Source organism: Falco naumanni, chromosome 3, assembly GCF_017639655.2.
Source record: "Falco naumanni isolate bFalNau1 chromosome 3, bFalNau1.pat, whole genome shotgun sequence".
Taxonomy (NCBI): domain Eukaryota; kingdom Metazoa; phylum Chordata; class Aves; order Falconiformes; family Falconidae; genus Falco; species Falco naumanni.
This window is the reverse complement of record NC_054056.1, coordinates 85,439,941-85,458,718: the sequence shown is the minus strand read 5'-3', so window position 1 is coordinate 85,458,718 and position 18,778 is coordinate 85,439,941. Positions and strand designations below refer to the sequence as shown.

At 42.4% G+C, this 18,778-nt stretch overlaps 1 protein-coding gene across 1 annotated transcript; it reads right to left on the bottom strand.

The window, feature by feature from the left end:
* Positions 1-604: 604 nt before the first annotated feature.
* On the bottom strand, positions 605-18,641 carry CHMP4C (charged multivesicular body protein 4C). The gene is made up of 5 exons (XM_040586408.1): positions 17,598-18,641; positions 10,340-10,517; positions 9,291-9,405; positions 6,016-6,124; positions 605-3,809 (listed from the first exon to the last, which is right to left on the bottom strand). The coding sequence occupies exons 1-5, from the start codon at positions 17,791-17,793 to the stop codon at positions 3,745-3,747; spliced, it is 663 nt and encodes a 220-aa protein (XP_040442342.1). The 5' UTR covers positions 17,794-18,641; the 3' UTR covers positions 605-3,744.
* Positions 18,642-18,778: the final 137 nt, after the last annotated feature.

Below are 18,778 nucleotides of genomic sequence, written 5' to 3'. Positions count from 1 at the left end.
ACATAATGAATGATAACCTTAAATCACTGCTCCAACACTCGGTAAATATACATGTGTGTATACATAAAATGTGACATACTATACACACACACTTATTTAAGGAGATTCTACTAAGATGCATGAAAAAATGCATTGCTTGTTTCAGTTCATCCTTGCCTATAGTAATTTTTCACATTTAAAAGACCTGACTATTCTTCCTTTCAACTAAGGCCTGGAAAAGTGAAATACACACATTCCTGAAACAATTAACAGATCTTCTGGGGGGCAGGGGGAAGTAGGTATTCTGGACACATTAGGATGAAAAGGTATCTTGCAACACAACTTAAGCATGAAGGAAAGCAGCCCAAACACCCTATCATACACTAGGTTGTTTTGGTTTTGTTGTTGGTGTTGTTTTTTTTAATTTGGTTGGGTTTTTTAGCCAAACCACCTTTGAAGAAGAACTGAATTCTAACCTGATGCTGAAAGATTAATACATCAAAAAATGTTTCAAAATATCCTTACATGCTCTAAGAGCACTGTACCCTGATGACAGTGTAAGGAGATCACTTGAAGTTTTGCATAATATGAAAATAAATTTAATACAATCATCATATAACACAAATACGACACCGAAATATTTTTTATTTACAGCATATATAGAAATTCTTACTTTTTATTAATACATTACCCCCCTTTTAAAGCTTTCAAGATTAAAAATGCCCAAGCCTGTTAAGAGAAGAAAACATTCTGAAAATAAATAAGAAACAAGAAAGGAAGGCAGCTATAGTACACCATCTGCTGCAGTTAATAGAGATTACATTTACAGTAACACAGTGACACTATTCACTCTCATCTGCTTACACACTAAACAAATATATCTTGGGATGAAGACACATACGTTCAAAAGCAGGAAAAGCCATTTGTCCCAGTGTCATCTGAATTTACACAGGTAAGAGAAACCTCCTCAACTGAATTAAAATCCCTAGAACTCCCTTTGCTTTTGAAAAAAAAGTAGTCACCTACTGTCTCCCAAACAAATATGGCAACAAAGCACTCCACTTCTGGAGGTCCACAGTGTATTTTGGTTTGTGTACATGAGCAGAGTATCTCTAAGTATAGCTTCACCAACCACACATGTCCTAGCCTGTGAACTGGCACGTGAGAGTGTCCTCCAGCATCATCAACCACTACACACAAGTTTTTAAATAAACTCATCTGAATCCCCAGTTTCTTTTCTTCACCCTTCACAAAAATCCACAAATTTTGTTCCTAAAGTGCCTGTCTGAAATCAATAAGCTGAAGACACCCGTAACTTGTCAGGATCAACACCTGGCCAAAACATGGCTGGAGGTCAGCAGCCAGACACCAGCCTGCAAAGGAGAAGTCCTTCCCTAGGATTTCTTCTCCCCTGCAGGGTGTTCACACAGGAAGCTCTTGCACAACAAGCACAGGTGCACATTTTCCAAAGCAGACTGAAAATCCCTTGAGTCTCAAATGAGAAGCATAGAGACTTATTCTGGTCAGGTTGTACAGCACTTTAAATACGCCAAGTGCTATTTAAGTGCCAAGCATTGGAAAACTACTCATTTGACCAAGCACAGGTGCTAGCAGCCAGCTCTTCCAAGCTAAGCACAGGACTATGCTGGCATGGCCTCGCATTTGTGTCCACAACGTGTCCAAAAGCACACAGGCAGCCTCGCACAGCGATGCGATCTGTGCACCCTAATACTTTCTCTACCCAATTCAGTGACTTGCACGGACTGCACACCTTGAAACAGAATTCCAGCCAAAAGGATTAGCAAATGGATTCTAAATAACTCAGAGTATTCATTGTAATAAATATGCCTGCTCCCAGCTGGCATCTCATCCTGAATTTCAGCAAGCATCACAACTGAGTAACATTTTGTTAGTGTTCGGTTTCCAAATGAGAGTTCAAAATGTAAAATTTAAGGATTTTTTTGTTTTGGTTTAGTTTGGGGTTCTTTTTGTTTTTAAAACAAAAGTTGAATAGTTCCAGGTCTTCTCTACTCTCAACAGAAACGGACAATTTTCCTGGTACCTCCAAACTTTGGAACAGAATTAACACAATTTTTTCCAGCAGGAAATTTATCTGAAGTGGCAAGGCTTGATTCTCCCTTCATATGGATGCAAACCAAAAGCAATTCCACTACAGCCGATTAAAAAGCCCTGAAAAACTGAATCTCTCCACAGGGTTTGTAAATTTTAGGTTTCATCTATAGAACCCAACTTGAAAGGTTGTGAACATAGCAGCATGCCACGTCCAGAAACACACATTAGCTTATGCTTAACATAGAAGCCAATAAGCTAAAGGCTATTATGGCCTATCAAAGCTGAACACCCAGCAAGCCACAGGCAGAAGCCCACAGGAGAAGGGGGCAGTCTTCCGGTTGCTATAGATCTATAGAAACCAAGTCTCCCACTATTCACCAAGTGGTTTAATCATCAGTAAATTTAAATTAATTTGAAAACAAGAAACCTAGAGCACTGTGACTCTGCTTCCCACACCCCTAGAAACTCCACAGTGTTCTGCTATTTCCTTGTGATTGACAGCAGGCTTCTAGCATTGAGCTCGTCTTAATAAAATTTGTTACTACAAAGCAGCCTATTTAATTTTTGGGTTGTATTTGAACGGTAACGTCTCTATATATGTAGTAGTTTAGCAATCAGAGTGGCATTTATTCCTTAAGCTAAAAAGTTGTCAGTTGGACAGTAACACATCAACTTCACAAGTAATCGAGAATCAGCTTTTTAACCAGGGTTGAAAAGACATTTCAAATACAGCATGCTGGCACTATTTCCATTCAGAAACTGAGTAAGAGAAAAGAACCGAACACTCAGAAATTAAAAACATTTTTAAATTGTTTAATTAAAAATGTGTTACTAATTCCTTTGAGGATGGGCGTTATCACACGATGACTTACCCTAGAAAGACATGGTGGTGGAGGAGAACACTGGAAGGTCAAATCTCTTCTGGATTTTTGACAGGGTTAGCAGAAATCAATTTTGTTTAGCAGAGATCTATAAGAACTTGGACATTTCATTTTCCCCAATGACTGTAAAAACTGTTCTTTAACCGTGTTGGAAATATTTCAAAATACTATTCAAGCTGACCTATAGAACTGTGTGGGATATTTGGGCTTAAGTTAAAACAAAAAACCTATCCCACTTCAAAAAAAAACACTATAGAAGAGTCTCCTTTTAATATCTAGGACACCTAAGTTGCTCCAGGCAGACGATGTAAATCTCCATGCCCAAACGAACAGCTGTTAGCTCCTGGGCTCGAAGGAACTTGCAAGTCAGGACATGTATAAAGCTGTTTTACTAATATTCAAATAACCTGAACCAAATAACCTCCTAGGATAGGGCTTTGATGACTTACTGAACTTCTTCAACAATTAATCCATCTGTGTGCATAAGTGAGGCTCACAGGTTTTATAAACCAGCCACATATAGTAAACATTACCTAATAACAATACCTAACCAATACTAATAACAGAACAAGTCTCTGGCCAAAGCCAAAAAAACTTTGATGCTTGGACGTTTTGGCAACTATTGCATTTTTTTGTTTGTTTTTCAAATAGTTTGTAATAATGGCCGTAACACTACTCTTACTAAGATTGGCCATAAAAAAAACCCAGCCTGTATGAAATGCAACCACACTAAGTTGGTAAGGTTATAACACAGCATTACAGCTCTTCACATCTGCACTGTAATGTTCAGAGTTATAAAAAGACCATGCTCTTATGAAGCCCAGGCAGCCAACTTCTTCATTTCATCTTCATCCTCTGCTCTCTTCCTGGTTGATGCTGCAGAGAAAGAGAGATTAACAATAACCATCAACTAATACAACAATCAGAGCCATTTCATTTGTGGACTTGCATAGTGCTATTCAATTTGAGTATCTCGAATTAATTTACTGAGTAGCAAGCTAAACACAGGTAATGCAGTAACGAAGCTGATGAAACGTGCAACTATTTTGCCCCACCATTCCCTCATACAGCCCTGAAGTTAACAATATAGGTCTGAGGTAACTGCTACTGAGAGACTCCGACAGAAAATACATGTAATCTCTAAAAGCTGTCACAGAGAGCAAGCATCCACGAGAAAGCTGCCAGTTCTCTCACTGCCACTTCAGCAAGCATAAGTGACCTATCCCCGGCCAGCTGTGCATCCTGCTGCCTTTCCAAATAGTGCCGAAGGGTTCTGTATGTGCAGGCCCAGTCTCCAAATGGACTCACCCCATTTTAATAACAGGTGTCATTTATTAACAGGGAGAAAGAAATTTCTGAACTTTGTTCAGGTAACATCAGTTAACTGCTGCGTTCACAGCAATAGCAACCCTCAGCTCTGTACCTGGTCCCACACACACTTGCTCTTTTCCCACCCACCCCCCAAATCTACTACCACATATCTTTTGCATTCACTGAACTAAAACCTCTACCCAGGTAGCCTTCATTCACTGACCTACAAACTAGATGCCCTACAGCCCAGGTTCAACCTCAAGCTGTCCCCATCTGTGGGCTCTGCAAGTCTGGGTTTGCATTCCTCAAACATCAGTGGAATACTGTTCCAGCTGCAATACCACCCTTGTGTGTACATTTCCAGCAGCCAGCTGTCTCCCAGCTGTGGCAGCTGTACGGCCAGGAGCCACCATCTTGACAGGGGCTGCAACTACCACCTTCAGGGGCTGCAGGTGGAAGGACAACATGGGAGACCAGGGATTCAGTCCCTCCTCTGCAAGTACGACTGGCTCACTGTACAACTGAGAAATGTCACTATGCCTTGCTCATCTCATTTTCCTCATCTCCAAAATCAGAAGGGTAACATGCACCTCCAATCAGAAGCATGAACTGTTCTTATTTTGCTATTGCTGTGTAACAGTAAACATGGAGTTTCAGAAAAGATAAGCTGGTCTCACAAGGCCTTAAACTATATAATTGTAACCAGCTAATTTTGCCTTAAGCAGCCATACATAAAGATGGAGTAACAAATAAAGATAGTGAGAAGCATATGGGGGTGGTCTGCATTTAATAAAACTGTCAGCCAGCACAGCCGGATCTAGAAGAGGATGTATGAGCAAGCCATAAATGCCAAGACTGCAATTTGCACTGGATTTTCCTAAGTTTATTTTTTTTCTAATAGCTATTCTGCAGTTGACTGCAGTAGATGAGGCCACAACCCCAGTTTGGACATTTTAAATTGCTTCTCAGGATTTAAAAATGCCATCTGCCAAAACACATGGAAGAGTCTCTGAACTAAGCTGGTCTAGGTAGCCTGCTCTGCAGCAGAATGTACCATAAACAACCTGTGCCACATGAGTGCTGTCCTTACCATAAAATATTTACGCTCTTTTGCTTCAATCAGTACACAGCAAGTCTTTCAGCTGAGAGAGGACAACAAGGACATGGTGAAAGGTGTACTTAGAAGTTGACTGTCTCTGGGTTAATTCAAAATGAACAGGGCAGAACTACAGAGAAATCAGACTACTGCTTAATACTAGGAATAAGTCTGTTCTGTAGAAAGAAAAGGAATGACTATTTCTTTTAAATGCGTACCTCCTGCTCCCTCCTCCATTTCTAATTAAAATATCAGTGGCAAATATCAAACCACAACCCTACAAAGCTGGATCTCTGTAACACAAACGTTTTGAATGTAGGTCAGACTAATTAAAAAAAAGACTAAGGATTTATTTGCCAAAAAAAAGAAAAAAAAAAAAAGGTCTTCCCATCCCTCACTATATTTCAGTAGGAGATGCATCAGTATGTGCACAATGTCAAGTTCCCTGAGCTTGTTTCTCCAAATCTACAGAGAATTTGGTCCTAAATGTTTCATACAGCAAACCAGATTTACACACTGCTTTTTCTAATAAACAGATACAAAACCAGGCAAAAGAATCTATAATACTTTAAAAGTTAAAACAGAGTTAAATCCATATCTGAAACTCTCTCTTCCTTCCCTCGTCTCACAGCATAACAATCACAAGAAATGTAAAATGACAAGCAGGCCGTTTACCGGGGTGAGAAGGCAGCGATGTGGACGGAACACTTGGCAACCTGATATCTCTCATTCCTTTGTTCAATTCTTCTTGCTCCAGTTCTTCTAATTCTGCCATCAACTCATCCTAAATTCAAGGAAAACATTATTTACAAATTCAATGTCCTGACTGATCTCAGGCAAGGGCAATTTAACTACCATGAAGCAAACCACTACTGAAAAGACTTTACATCTGAAAACAAATATCAAAACCCATCATATCACAAGTATAATTCCTACTAAATGTGGGCAACAACAGTAAATCTTAATTGAAAGTTGAGGACAATGGAAGTTAGAAACAAGACAAAGAATAAAATTAGAAAGAAAACAGGTGACAGTGTAATACTCAAAAAGGCAAACACAGGAGATAAAGAAAAAAATATGAAAAAGTCCCTCTGCCATCCTCAGATTTGCTCCAAATCTAAGCCTGTACTCTTTCAACCAATTCTAATTTTAATGTGCAATTTCTCCCATTTTAAGAATCAAACAGCTTCCACTAGTTATACGGTAGACTGCCATTAAAACAGTATGCTTCAGTTCTGTCACAGAAGTTCAGGATTATATCTGATCTCAAAGCACCACTGGAATCAGAGCTGTCCTCCTGGGTCGTGTTATTCACTCCTGAAGCACGTAACACTCTTGGGCTTTTAGCTGCAGAAGCTGATTTGGACAGATTATCTAATCCACTTGTATAATACTAAAAATAAAAAGGCGACATAGATTTTAAAAAAGCCAAGGGCTTATTCTTCGGCTGGAGCTTCCCAAAGAAAGGAAGCTAAATATCATGTATTTGTAAAGAAACGGACCATTGCCACGTTGATAAAATGGTTTACAAAGAAACAATGGGCAAAACTGGCTAGGGAAAGAGTGGCTATAGCAATGTGAAATCTACTGGTATTGTGCTTTGCCTACCCATTTACACCATGCTCATCACAAATATGTAAATTAAAATGATAATTATATAGCCACCACAGGACTTGCTTTGAGATGCAAATGTGTCTGCACTTTTAAATGCCCCTGTCAGTGCTGTAAATACCAGCTTCTTAAGAAGTTAGTGTCCAAGCTGTAAAATCAAAGGAAACAGGCATTTCTGAAGACATCTAAATGGTCATCTAACCCTCTCCCACACCAAGTAAGTCCTCACCAACCTCCGCTGAGTAAACAAACAATTAAGGGGTAGTGTCAGCCATGACAGGCTCAAAAAAAAGAAAGAAAAAGAAGGGGGGGGGGGGGGGCGGGGAGAGGGGAAAACCAAAAAAAAAGTAAATGAAACTGTGATCATGTCCCCTACAGTACAATGTAATCGCTAGAACATTTTGTAATCGCTAGAACATTTTCTCTCAAAGTGGGAGACTCAACTTTCAAGTTCCTCTCACCCTCAAGCATACATTTTACTTACATTTCCCACAACTCAGAAACTGCTCTACAGCTAGGCTGTGAAGTATTGCAATAGCTGTAACAAATCCCCTTTCTCCTCTCAAACCTAAGTAAAAATGAGTACAGCGGGAAGATACCATGCTAACTCTCGGGTTCCAGGCTTCATCCACCAGAATGTACATATTGGACCACCTCTCCCAGTGAGCATCCTGCTCAGGTAGGACAGAGTGTTTTGCATTTTTCATGACATACACTGTGTCAGCCCAGGGACAAAGAACATTTATGTTTCTGTGTTTATCTGAGGCAGGACAAATTACATGCTCCCATGATCTCTTTACACCCATAGCACATATGTGAAGAGGAAATTAAAGTTTGTGGTCAAAATAAAATAAAATTTAACATCATCCTCCAATACAAATCACTTCATAACCCAGCAATTATTCTAGCACCCAGCAATATTCTAGTGTTTTTAAGCTGAAGCGGCCTGCAAACCAGGTTTCCCAGTTACTGACCAAGTGCCATAAGTATTAGCGTCCTATGCAAAAGTAGTTGCTGTTACTACAACACCCCATGTGACAGTGGCTTATTTTCTCATAGGAAACATGCCCATCAACTTAGACAAGTATCTCTTAGGAACTTCCAGGTCAAACTAAAACATGCTTTCTAAGTCTAGACTCCTAAAAGTTAAAACACCAATGAAAAGCAAGTGACGCTGTATAGCTGTTCAGGATAGCAGTATGCTTTTCAATTGTTTGAAGCCCAGTTTATACAGGCTAAATCCCATTCCTTGTGCCAATATTGATTAAAAGTTTCTTGAAAAGTCTATTTATATTCAAAATGGAAAAACAGGAGAGCAGATAACGGGAACAAAACACAAAGAATCATTACTATCATCAATAAATTATAACTGTTGAATGAAACCTTCCCCCACCAGTTAAATATCATATAGCATATGCATTTTTCTTTTTGTCCATTTGGGCACACAGGAACAAATTAGTTGGGGACAGAGTGAATTATTTAATTCTTTAGGACATTCCTCAAATGATCTCTAGTGCTTGGTCATTTTAAAACATAATTAAAAACCAAAATCAAACTGGTTGTGATACTGAGCCTGATCCCCAGCTCTGCATTCCACAGATTGCAAGAATTTTTAGTATACTTGACCCCTAAGTCTTCAGCATGGTCTTATCAGAGATATGTACTGCTTGGATATACAAAATCAAGGCCAGGGAAACTGGATGAAAGCCACTGCAACAAGTTTTCAGAAGGTCCTAAGTGCTTGTGGGGGCTTCAGAAAAAAATAGCTCAAGGAAGGAACCCTATTGCCTCCAATATGAATTACTTCTACCTAACGGATCTACTTCTGTAGAAAATCTAGAAAGCAGGGAAAGGACCTACATCTCCAAGCACCAAAGTGACCTTAAAAACTGGTCCAAATATTCCAGACTATGAACTGCAGCCCATTCAAGGCACAGAAACATGCACTTAGTCAAACAGATGTCTATTCAGAGCACAAAAAATTATAGGTTTCAGTGTCCACTTGGAACAGTACAAATTACAGGTTTTAGTGACCTTCGCTTCCCATGGTGCAAGTGAGAATAACAACTACAGGAGTGCAGTTAAAATCACCTTTCTTAAAATTTATATATAAATAAAAAAATATTTTTCATTTTACAGATTTTATTAGATTATATATATTAATATTTTTTTAAATAATTTTATATGTAAATTAAACATGTCCTAGATAGGGTAGGCTAGAACCAAGGAATTTCACATCCACACCTTTTGAGAAACAAACCCCCGGAACAAGCCCCTGCACAACAAAATGACTATGGAGTCATTTAACAGCTAAAACCTCATAGGGCTGAAGTACTAACCTCATCAAACTCTTCACCAAAGGCAGCTCTATTTGAGATAGCATCTGAAATTTCCTGGGCAACATCTTGCTGTTCAGTGATATCTTGCATCAAATCATCAATTTTGTTCAAGTCCCTGGCAAGATAACATGGAAACATTTTTTAAAGATGAATCATTAAAATCTTACAGAAGAAACTCAGAAAAACTTGAGCAGACCCTATTTTCTTTTTATGTTCGTAGCTCTATAAACAGCAGAACTCACCAGGAGTAATTTCCCTCACCTACACCTTAACGTTTCCCTGGCAAGCTTCTGTGTGTTTTAGCCAGTCCAATTTCTTCCACTTTGGGATTATAACACAAGTCAAACAGCAGCAGTCTGTGTGTCTCTCCCTCTCTGTGCTTTTCATACCTCTACCAGCCAACAGCCACATCCCCTGGGCAGATCCCATCTCCCTCCCAATGTCAGTTTCAGTGTCCACTTTACAGATTGATCTTTTCTGATGTTAAGCTCTCACCAAAACTTAGGGGAACTTAACAGGACTATACCCCATTTAAAAGCTTCCCTTTATTGTTAGCTTCATTATTGTTTCAGTTCCTGTTTACTTCTCCCAGAACAACCTTTCTACTTAACTCTGTTTATCTAGGCAGGAAAATTCCTCATGAAACAATATAAGACATATAAAAATACTACACAGACAAAAAAATTACCTACTCTTTTATTTAGGTCTAATTAATATTTTGAAGCACACAGTCCATCTTACGGACTTTGAGGAAAAGAGTCCACTTGTTTTTTCCAGAAGAAACTCAGTTGAAGAAACTAAGGGCAGAGGCCAGTCTCCACTGCAGACTTTAGAAAACACAGGTACCACACTGATGTCTAGTTAAGTTGACTTCCACCTAGGCTTGCTGTTACAAAAAGATCTTCTTCTGCCAAATATAACATAACAGCAATCCTGACACTAAATGCCTGAACCAAAAATGAAGTGAAAACTGGCTGCCTTGATACAATAGTCTGTAGCAATGAAAGTGGTTAGTAAGCTCAACTTGAAAGCTATTAGAAAGCACTTACATATTTTCATGTACTTTTTTCATAGCTTGTGCAGCATAACCCATGTTCTTGAGCACTTCTGTGTTGGTGTGGGAATTTTCCAATGCCTCTCTCTGGAACTCAATGGTTGAAAGTGTCCCATCAATTTGACTCAACTGTTTCTCATATCTCTTTTTTCTCTTCAGTGCTTGTAAGGCAGCTGGAATGGGAAGAGGCAAAGTGTACTGTGTATTTTCATAGCAAAATGCAAGGACAGGCATTTCAGCACCAAGCCAACCTGCAGAATTTATAATTCTCACCCTCCTACCTTACTAGTAGGGAGACAGGCTTTGACCCCACCAGATCAGCAGCCTGTTTATCACCAACATGCTGTTGCATGAACATGCTGGGAAGCCTCTTTTAGGTTAACTCCTTTTAGCACCACAGGGAAGAGCAGCTTCTTCCTCCACTGCGGAAGATCTTGAACTCCATCCTACGCACAGGCAAAGCAGGGAAGATGGGAGGAAAAAGAAAAACGTCAGAGAGAAGCCAGAAAGGAAGAAACAGGGGAAAGAAAGAAAATAAGAGGTTGCAAAACATATGTAAAAACTAAGAAAGATAGTGTAAGATCTCTCATGATAACCACACCTCCACCAATGCTGCTTTCTCAACTTTGTCTCAGCAGCAGAAACTGTCAAGTGCAATGGAAAACCCAAATGGCCTAACCAAGCAGGTGAGTCAGATGACAGGAGGACTCACAGTTCTCTGGCTTTCAGCTGTATCTATTTCTTACAATCACTTGGAGCATGATCTTTAAACCTTAGAACTTGAAAACATAGGCAACCATGTAGACACACAGTCACAGCCAACCCCAGCTACTCCCCATTATCTTTGTAAAGTGTTGAGATTAGTCTTTTATATTTGATAAGTTATGAGCAGCATACTTTGCTCAGAGTAAATCATTACCAGAATAAATGCATGTGACAAGCAGGAGGAGAAAAGGGCTTTCTCTTGGCTTCTGGGTGTGGAACACACACTATCTTGCCACAAGCATTTCCTCGCCACTGTCCTTTCCAAACTATGTATGTGCCTGGCAAGAAAAAAAATACCAAAAGAAAACAGAAGACCGAGTCACCCATTGCTTTTTTACTGCTGTTAATACCCGTGTCCCTTCCTACGTCTTTTACATTTAATTTTTAAATCAGGTTCAGAGCCAGCTAGCAACAACAGCACTGAGCCCTACAAACTCAACCGATAGCAGCAATTACAGTTACTGTCCTTTTCAAATGATAGCCCACAGGCAATAACATTGAACCTTGACATTGGGGTACACAACTTTTCAACTTAAATTAGGATCCCTCCCAGGAGGGGGCATAGATTTATGGTGTCTAAACACACACTAAAAGATTCATTGCTTTGATTCAAGCATTTGTCAACATGCTCAAAACCGCTCATCAGTGGCGGTGTAAGAAGCATTCACACAGGCCAAGAACACAATGCCTTCCAACACCTGTAGTAAAATGTTTCAGGACAGCAAACCGCAATCACAACAGATGAACCATAGTATTCAAATTCAAAATTTTTCCAGGTTTTGGGGAATGATCTGAAGAGCATGCATGTTCTGAAAAAGATGCATGAACACCAGATGATGTCATGCAAATGGCAGATGTGAGAATTGTAAAGTTCTCATTGGCAATTCCAAAATACATCAGTTTGACTTAATCCCAAATAATCTTTTTACCTACTTATAATTTCCCTACTTATTTATGCTTACTATTGGTAGTGTCAGGACACCAGCCACTTCCTCCCTTCACTTGAATCAAAATTTGATCCTGGATTCTTAGGTTAGGAAGCCAGAGATGCCAGGTAAATTTAATGGTCTGAAACTGTGCTAGGGAGAACTCTAAAGCCCTGTGGATGCACTAACTAGCTGACGCAGAAAGTTTTCGACTAGAGTAAGCAGCTACCACAGGGCAGCATTTCCAGTTGGTGTTTTTCAGAAATGGAACTCTGTAATGGTGCTGTTATTATTGGCTGCTCAGAGAGAAAATGGATTTCGTGAGTTACACACAAAGAACTTGTTTTCAAAATCCTGAAGGTTCCTGTATGAAAATTTAATTAAACCACACCCAAATTAAGAAACCATGGAAGAAACTAAACTCTGTGTGACTTCACCTATTCATAAACAGCTTTTCCTAATTATTGTAGTGCAACATATCATCTTTATTAATTATCCTTAGTTTTACCAGTGACTTACAGAACCAAGTATTTTATAGGAAATCAATTCCTACACCTTCCTTACCAACCAAGGCATAATAAATTCCCACACCACACTATATGATTTTTTCTCATTTATATTAAATGAATGCCCTTAGCTGCATGGTGCTTTGTTATAGTAGCTCCTATAGCCAAGATACGAGAATTTCTTTGTTGTTTGAAATGTATTTTTCTGTGTTTTACAGATTACCATGAACTTTAGAGTGCTTTTCTACTGTGCATACAAGCATTTTAAAATTTGTTTGCAACTCTTATAAAAGGATTTAAATGTTTCACAGAAATGCTACTGCATTATAATAACCAAGCTGAAAAAGAATATATCTATAAAAAAAAGAAATTGAGCAGGGAACATAAACTTACTTCAGTGAAGGTCTAGGAACAGGACTGGAAAAGGGTGTGGCCCATTCCAAAGATTTCAAAGAAGGAAGACAGCCCAGGGAGGAAGAGTCTAAGGAGAGGTACAGTCTGAGGAAGCAAGTGTAATTAATATCAATTCAACCAGGAAGAGGTGGAGGTGCTTTCCATGCAAAAAAAGCAATCTCATACACAGTTTCTGTTGTGCTCCAAAGAAGCCGATTCAACTCCTGAATTTCATAATGAAGTGGTTAGCAGCTGGCTGGGCTTTAGCACATTTCCTGTGCTGCTGAGTCCAGCAAACAGAATACAGCTCATAGATTAGGAACCGCTGCCTTTAATCTGAGGTTTTATTTTATTTTCAAGATAAGTGGCTGCAACAACAGTAGATTATGTCAAGTTTATGTACGCATATTAAAGAACTACTGTAGTTAACATACAGAAGGACACTTTCCAATATCACTACTATGCTGATACTTCATTAAGGAAGCAGAAATGGCCAGCTGGACAATAGTAATCTTGCCCACACTGAATATCCAGGTTTCAGAAGGAAAGAACAGAAGTAGTGACATAGAGCTTGTGGCACCCTCCTCGTGGTTTCATGACAGATCAGAATGAAAAGACACAGAACAGTGGTAACACCACCTTTTACCTGTCAAGCCCACCACCAACACCCATCAGTACAGGAATTACTGATGATCTCATCTTCTGAAGTATATACAAAAACATTGTCTAGCAATCCTTAGAATTCCCAGGGGGAAACTGGTGAAGGAAAAGAATGTTTCTTCAGAAGATATAACACCACAGTGAAAATACCAGTTCTTATTCTTGGATACAGTTCACAAACTGCCATTTCAGTCTTGCAAGGGACCAATGGATTACAACTGCTGATCTCCCTTACACTAGGGAAAAGCAAAAGAAATGCTACTGAGGCCATAAAAATCATACCACCCTAAGTAAGCTCATTATCAGCATTCACAATTCTTAAAACCTCATGGGGGAAGCCACATACAGTTACAATTGCAGGGATAATTCAAGAACAATAATGCACCTGACTTGGTATAACCATTCTGGTTCACAGCAAGACACCTGGAACATGATCATGAAGATCAGAGAACAATAGCTGTAACTTGCAGAACAAAGACACACTAAGGGCTTCCTCATTATCTCTCCACCAGCAACAAGTCCCAACCTGTCATGCACCCTGTCACAGGCATGACGGCCCTGTCCCTGTTAACACACAACTACGACACTGTTGTCACCTGGAAGCTGTTGAAACTAAACAACTAACTCAAGGAAAAGGAATGCTGTACAGCTACGCAAGACCTGTCCAAATTACCACACAACATGTTTAGCAGCATATACTTGTAAAAGCCTACCTGTTATTCCAACTTTCTATGTAGGTTTTGTCCTCATTAGTACTATAGGGCTCTTTATAGTTAAGATTTAAACCTATTCTGGATGACTTCTTTTAACTTTGTTTCATTTAGCCATTTCATAGGATCTGTGAAAGACTCCAGGTTGAAACAACACTCATTCATGAGTATGTTATTTTCACATGCACAGGCACACTTCAGAAAACACATTTCCTTTTAAACAGAGTTCTCAAATATTCAGTATCACTTTCTGTCATTTAAATTTTCCTGTATAACCTTCAAAATATTGAAGATACAAGGCCAATTTGCAGATGGGTATTGGCACCTGTGCACTGGCTGAAATTGAGATACCCCAAAAAGTACAGCCAGACATATTAAAAAAAAAATTATGAGTTTGTATCTGGAATGGGGAGAGATTAAAAGGCAGTGCTAACTGTAAATTAGGTTATCATGACATAACCTCTGCAGAAGGAATTCCAACACACACTGCTGTTTCGAAAAGCCTCAAGTGGCCTAGCTACAGTAAAATATAAACGGGGAATGCTGGAAATGTATCACCCAAAATATGTACCTAATTTCAGATTAGGTGCAGGAACTGCCGGGATAATCACTTCATAAAGGAGAAGCCAAAAATATTTAAGTGATGCTTCACATCTATTTGCATAGCTAATGTGTTACAGCTTTTAAATCAAGTTAAGCCTACTGATGTCACATGAATCCATTCAAGAATCATCTGAACTCATGAAAAATTCCTGGTGCTTGAATCTGCTCTCTCTTGTGTCAGTATAACTGACTCAGACTCATGTGCCTAAAAATCAGATGAGATCATGCTAATTTGGTGCATTTACAGTGCCTAGCTACATCTTGCTCCAGTCTCAGACAGTCCCACTTTAGCTTCCATAGGCTTCTCCACAGATGCAATTAAGAAAAACCAACACTGCAAATTACCTGCAAGGTCCCTTTGAAACATTCACTTTAACAAGGCAATGTAGATTAAAACTTTCATTCTCTCATTTGTGTGTATGTTTAAATAATGCTACAATAGATGCTGGTTAGCACAGATTTCCTCTGAACTAATAGAACAGTATACCAGCCAGTATGCTGTTATATGTAAATCAACAGCAATTAAACTGTAAAGCAATTTACATATGAAATGAAGGGGAATTACTGGGGTTTTAAGTTCACTTAGTAGCCTGCTAAATTTAAGCACTTTTGCACAGCAAGGTTAGCTTCTCTTGTTTCTCCTCTGACTGTAGTTACACTATCGCATTTTAGCTTTAGAACTATTTTTGGCATGAAAAAAATCCCAGTCTACACTTCTTGCCCTACTCCTGTCTGTTTACTGTCCTTAACTGTAGGTCCCTGAGAAAACGACAAGGTAAAGGGAGTTATTTTTAACCATGGTCAGCTCAACAATCCATGCTTTCAGCATGACTCCACAAACAATTGCATACTGAGCACTGCAGTGTAAACAAAAATCCAGGAGAAAAGTTTCATATGTCAAATGTTGCATGCCTGAAGCACAAGGCCAAAAAACACCTGAAACCAGTATCAACCAGCCAAATTAAAGGAGAGGCAGAGCCACCTTCTCCTAACAACAAATACTCATTCCTGCCAGTGCACCACCCTCTTTCACAGGTGCCAGAGCAATTACACAGCTGCCAAGTCAACTGGATTAAGTGGAACTTAACCTACCCTGGGTAAAAAAATAACCCAGCCAAAAAAAATCCCACAACATTTTACAGCTGCATCCAGGTTTCTGAAACACACCCTTCAGGGAGCTCTGCCAAGGAAAGGAAGCATTTATTGTTCCTGCAAGCATGCCAGCTTAAAGTCCAGGCTTGGGATAAAGTTCCACAGCAGCACATCTGGATTAAACAAGAATTCAAGCAGTCACTGGAGCCAGCCTGTTTTCTGGCATCAGCCCTGCTGCTTGGGCATTTGCACAATGAACCCAGGCCCAGGAGCTATCTGGTCACTTCATCCCACAACAAATAAAGTGTTAAGGTGGATCACCTTCCTGAACTAGCTTACTGCACCAGCACACAGGTGCCAGTACCTGCACAAAGGGACAAGAGAGAGACCCCAGATGAAGCCAAGGGAGTAGAAACTATTGGACAGGGACAACCCTGACGGCTCCCATGCTGCAAAGCAGCAGGCTCAGTGGTGCTGCTGAACTGGCTTTACTCCCCCTGACTGTGCCTTCAAACCTGTCCCATCTCAACCCATGTTTTAAAATCCTTTCTAACTAAAAGTTAATGTTCCTTTTGCTAATAATTATTAAAAGTATTACAAATACATTATAACCAAAACACCTTTAACACGCAGCTCCTCACAAGTTCTAAGTTACATGACAGTATTTTTTTAAATTATCGAGCAACAGAAAGAGCAGATCAAAGAGCTACTTTCTCACTATGTCACAAATCTTTAATTTAAAATGATCTTCTGTTTTTAAGTATTCAAAGAAAAATAAAGCTTAGAGTAGGCAAACAGGACTCCAGGTGACTTTAGAATTAACTTGCTTCTCAAAGGCCTTTATAATATCCACAAGACATTGTCTACCATTGTTTCCTTCCCAGCGATGACAACATCAGTACAAGCAGGATACAGACCTTATTATCCCTCTGTATCCTCTGCTTTGCAGCTAACAGCAGTCCAGGCCAGCAGTCACTAATACTCTGAACCATCATTTTTTAGTGGTATCATCTGCTTCCTTACATGATTTGAGGTAAATCACTGAATCACTTTGTTCCTCAGTTGCCAGCTCTGTATTCACCAACACTCACAGTGGGGATAACGGGAATCCACCCACGAACGTACAGGAGATCCTCACGTGCTCCGGGCCCTTTGCTCCCCGCACGCCCCGCGCCCCTTCCCCCGCCGCACTGCCGCCCGCCGGTACCCGCACCGACTGCGGCGCAGAGCCAACAGCAGCATCGCTCGGGGAGCCACAGACGGTAACCAGCGAGGAATAATAACGCATCCTATCGCCGGCCCGCCGTAACGAACGGAACACCAATGGATGCCGAAGACCCCAAGCCACCACCGGGCGGTGCCGCCTGCTCGGCGCCCACAGCTGCACGGCGGGCGCCCCACGCACCGGCGGAGCCGACACACCCGACCCAGCGGCAGCCCCTGCCAGACCCCCACTTCTAACTAGAGGCGCTGGCACCCTGGAATGCAAAGCCTCGCAAGCCGCCCAAGCAGCCGGCGCCGGCCCGGCAGGGCATACCCGGGCTTCCCCGGCGGAGGGCCGCGGGGGCCGGGCCGGCCCCGGCCAGGTGAAGACTCACCTCGCTTGTTCTTGGTGCCGTACTGACGGGCTGCCGCCAGCTCCCGCTCGATCCTCGTCTCCAGGTACTCCTGCTTCTTGCTGAGCATCTCCTCCGTCTCCCGCAGCCGCGCCAACGCTTCCTGCGGCGAGGGGCCCCGACGGCCCTTGGAGGCGGCCGAGCCGCCCCCCTTGAAGAATTTGGAAATCTTGCTCATGGCGGCTGGCCCGGCCCGGCACCCGCCGACGGAAGGGTCTGGCCTGGCCTGCCCGGCCCGCAGGAGCCTCCCCGCCCGGCACCCGCCGTGACGGCACTTCCTGGGCCCGCGGGCGGCGGCACCGCACCTGGCGGCGGGGCGGGCGCGGCGCTGGGCTGGGCCGCCCGCCCAGGGGCGGCACCGGGGGACGCCGAGGTGCCGCTGCCCGCGGCGGGCCTCACGTGTGCCCTCCGCCAGCGCCGGGAGCTCTAAGCGAGCTCCGCGGGGCTGTCCGCAGGGGTCCCGGCCGGGGCGGAGGGCGGCCGAGGCAGGGCCGGCCGCCTCGTTGCTCTCCCTCCCTGCCCTTTCCTTTACCGCGCAGCAGGTGGTTCTATTTTGGGAGGGCCGCGGCGGCAACGGCCGGGGCAGGGCGCCCCGCGGCGGTGAGCAGGTGACAGGCACGGGACGGCTCCCGGCAGCGCGGCGTGCGGAGCCGGTGTGGCGCGACCCGGGCCGCTCGTCACGGACTGCGGCGCTGCCGGCAGGCCGCTCAGGCGCAGGCGGGTTCGGAGCGAGAAAACAAACGCCGCGGTCGTAAGAAGAGTGGATTTTAGGAAGTGCAGCCGCACCGCTAAGGAAACCACGGCGGCACTGATAAACGTCAAGAGCGCAAGAAGCGGCTGGGAAAGCTGCGCTCCCCTTCCCTGCGCCTCTCGAAGGGGACCCTGTTCGTAGGGCCGGCGCCGCTGACGGCAAAAACAAGACGCAAAAAACACGTTTCCCCCGGTAACAGCCGCCTAACGCAAGAAGCCCGCCGGCGCCGCGGCTCGGGGCCGACTGGAAGCCTGAGACGCCGCATACGCCGACACGGGCCCGTCAGCACAAGGCTCCCCTAAGCCCGGCGACGCAGCCCATGCCGCCGGGTGACCCCCGCCCGCCGCTCTCACGCCGCGGCCGCCCCGCCGCCGGCCACGCCCCGGGGCGGGGAGCGTCGGCACAGCTGCGC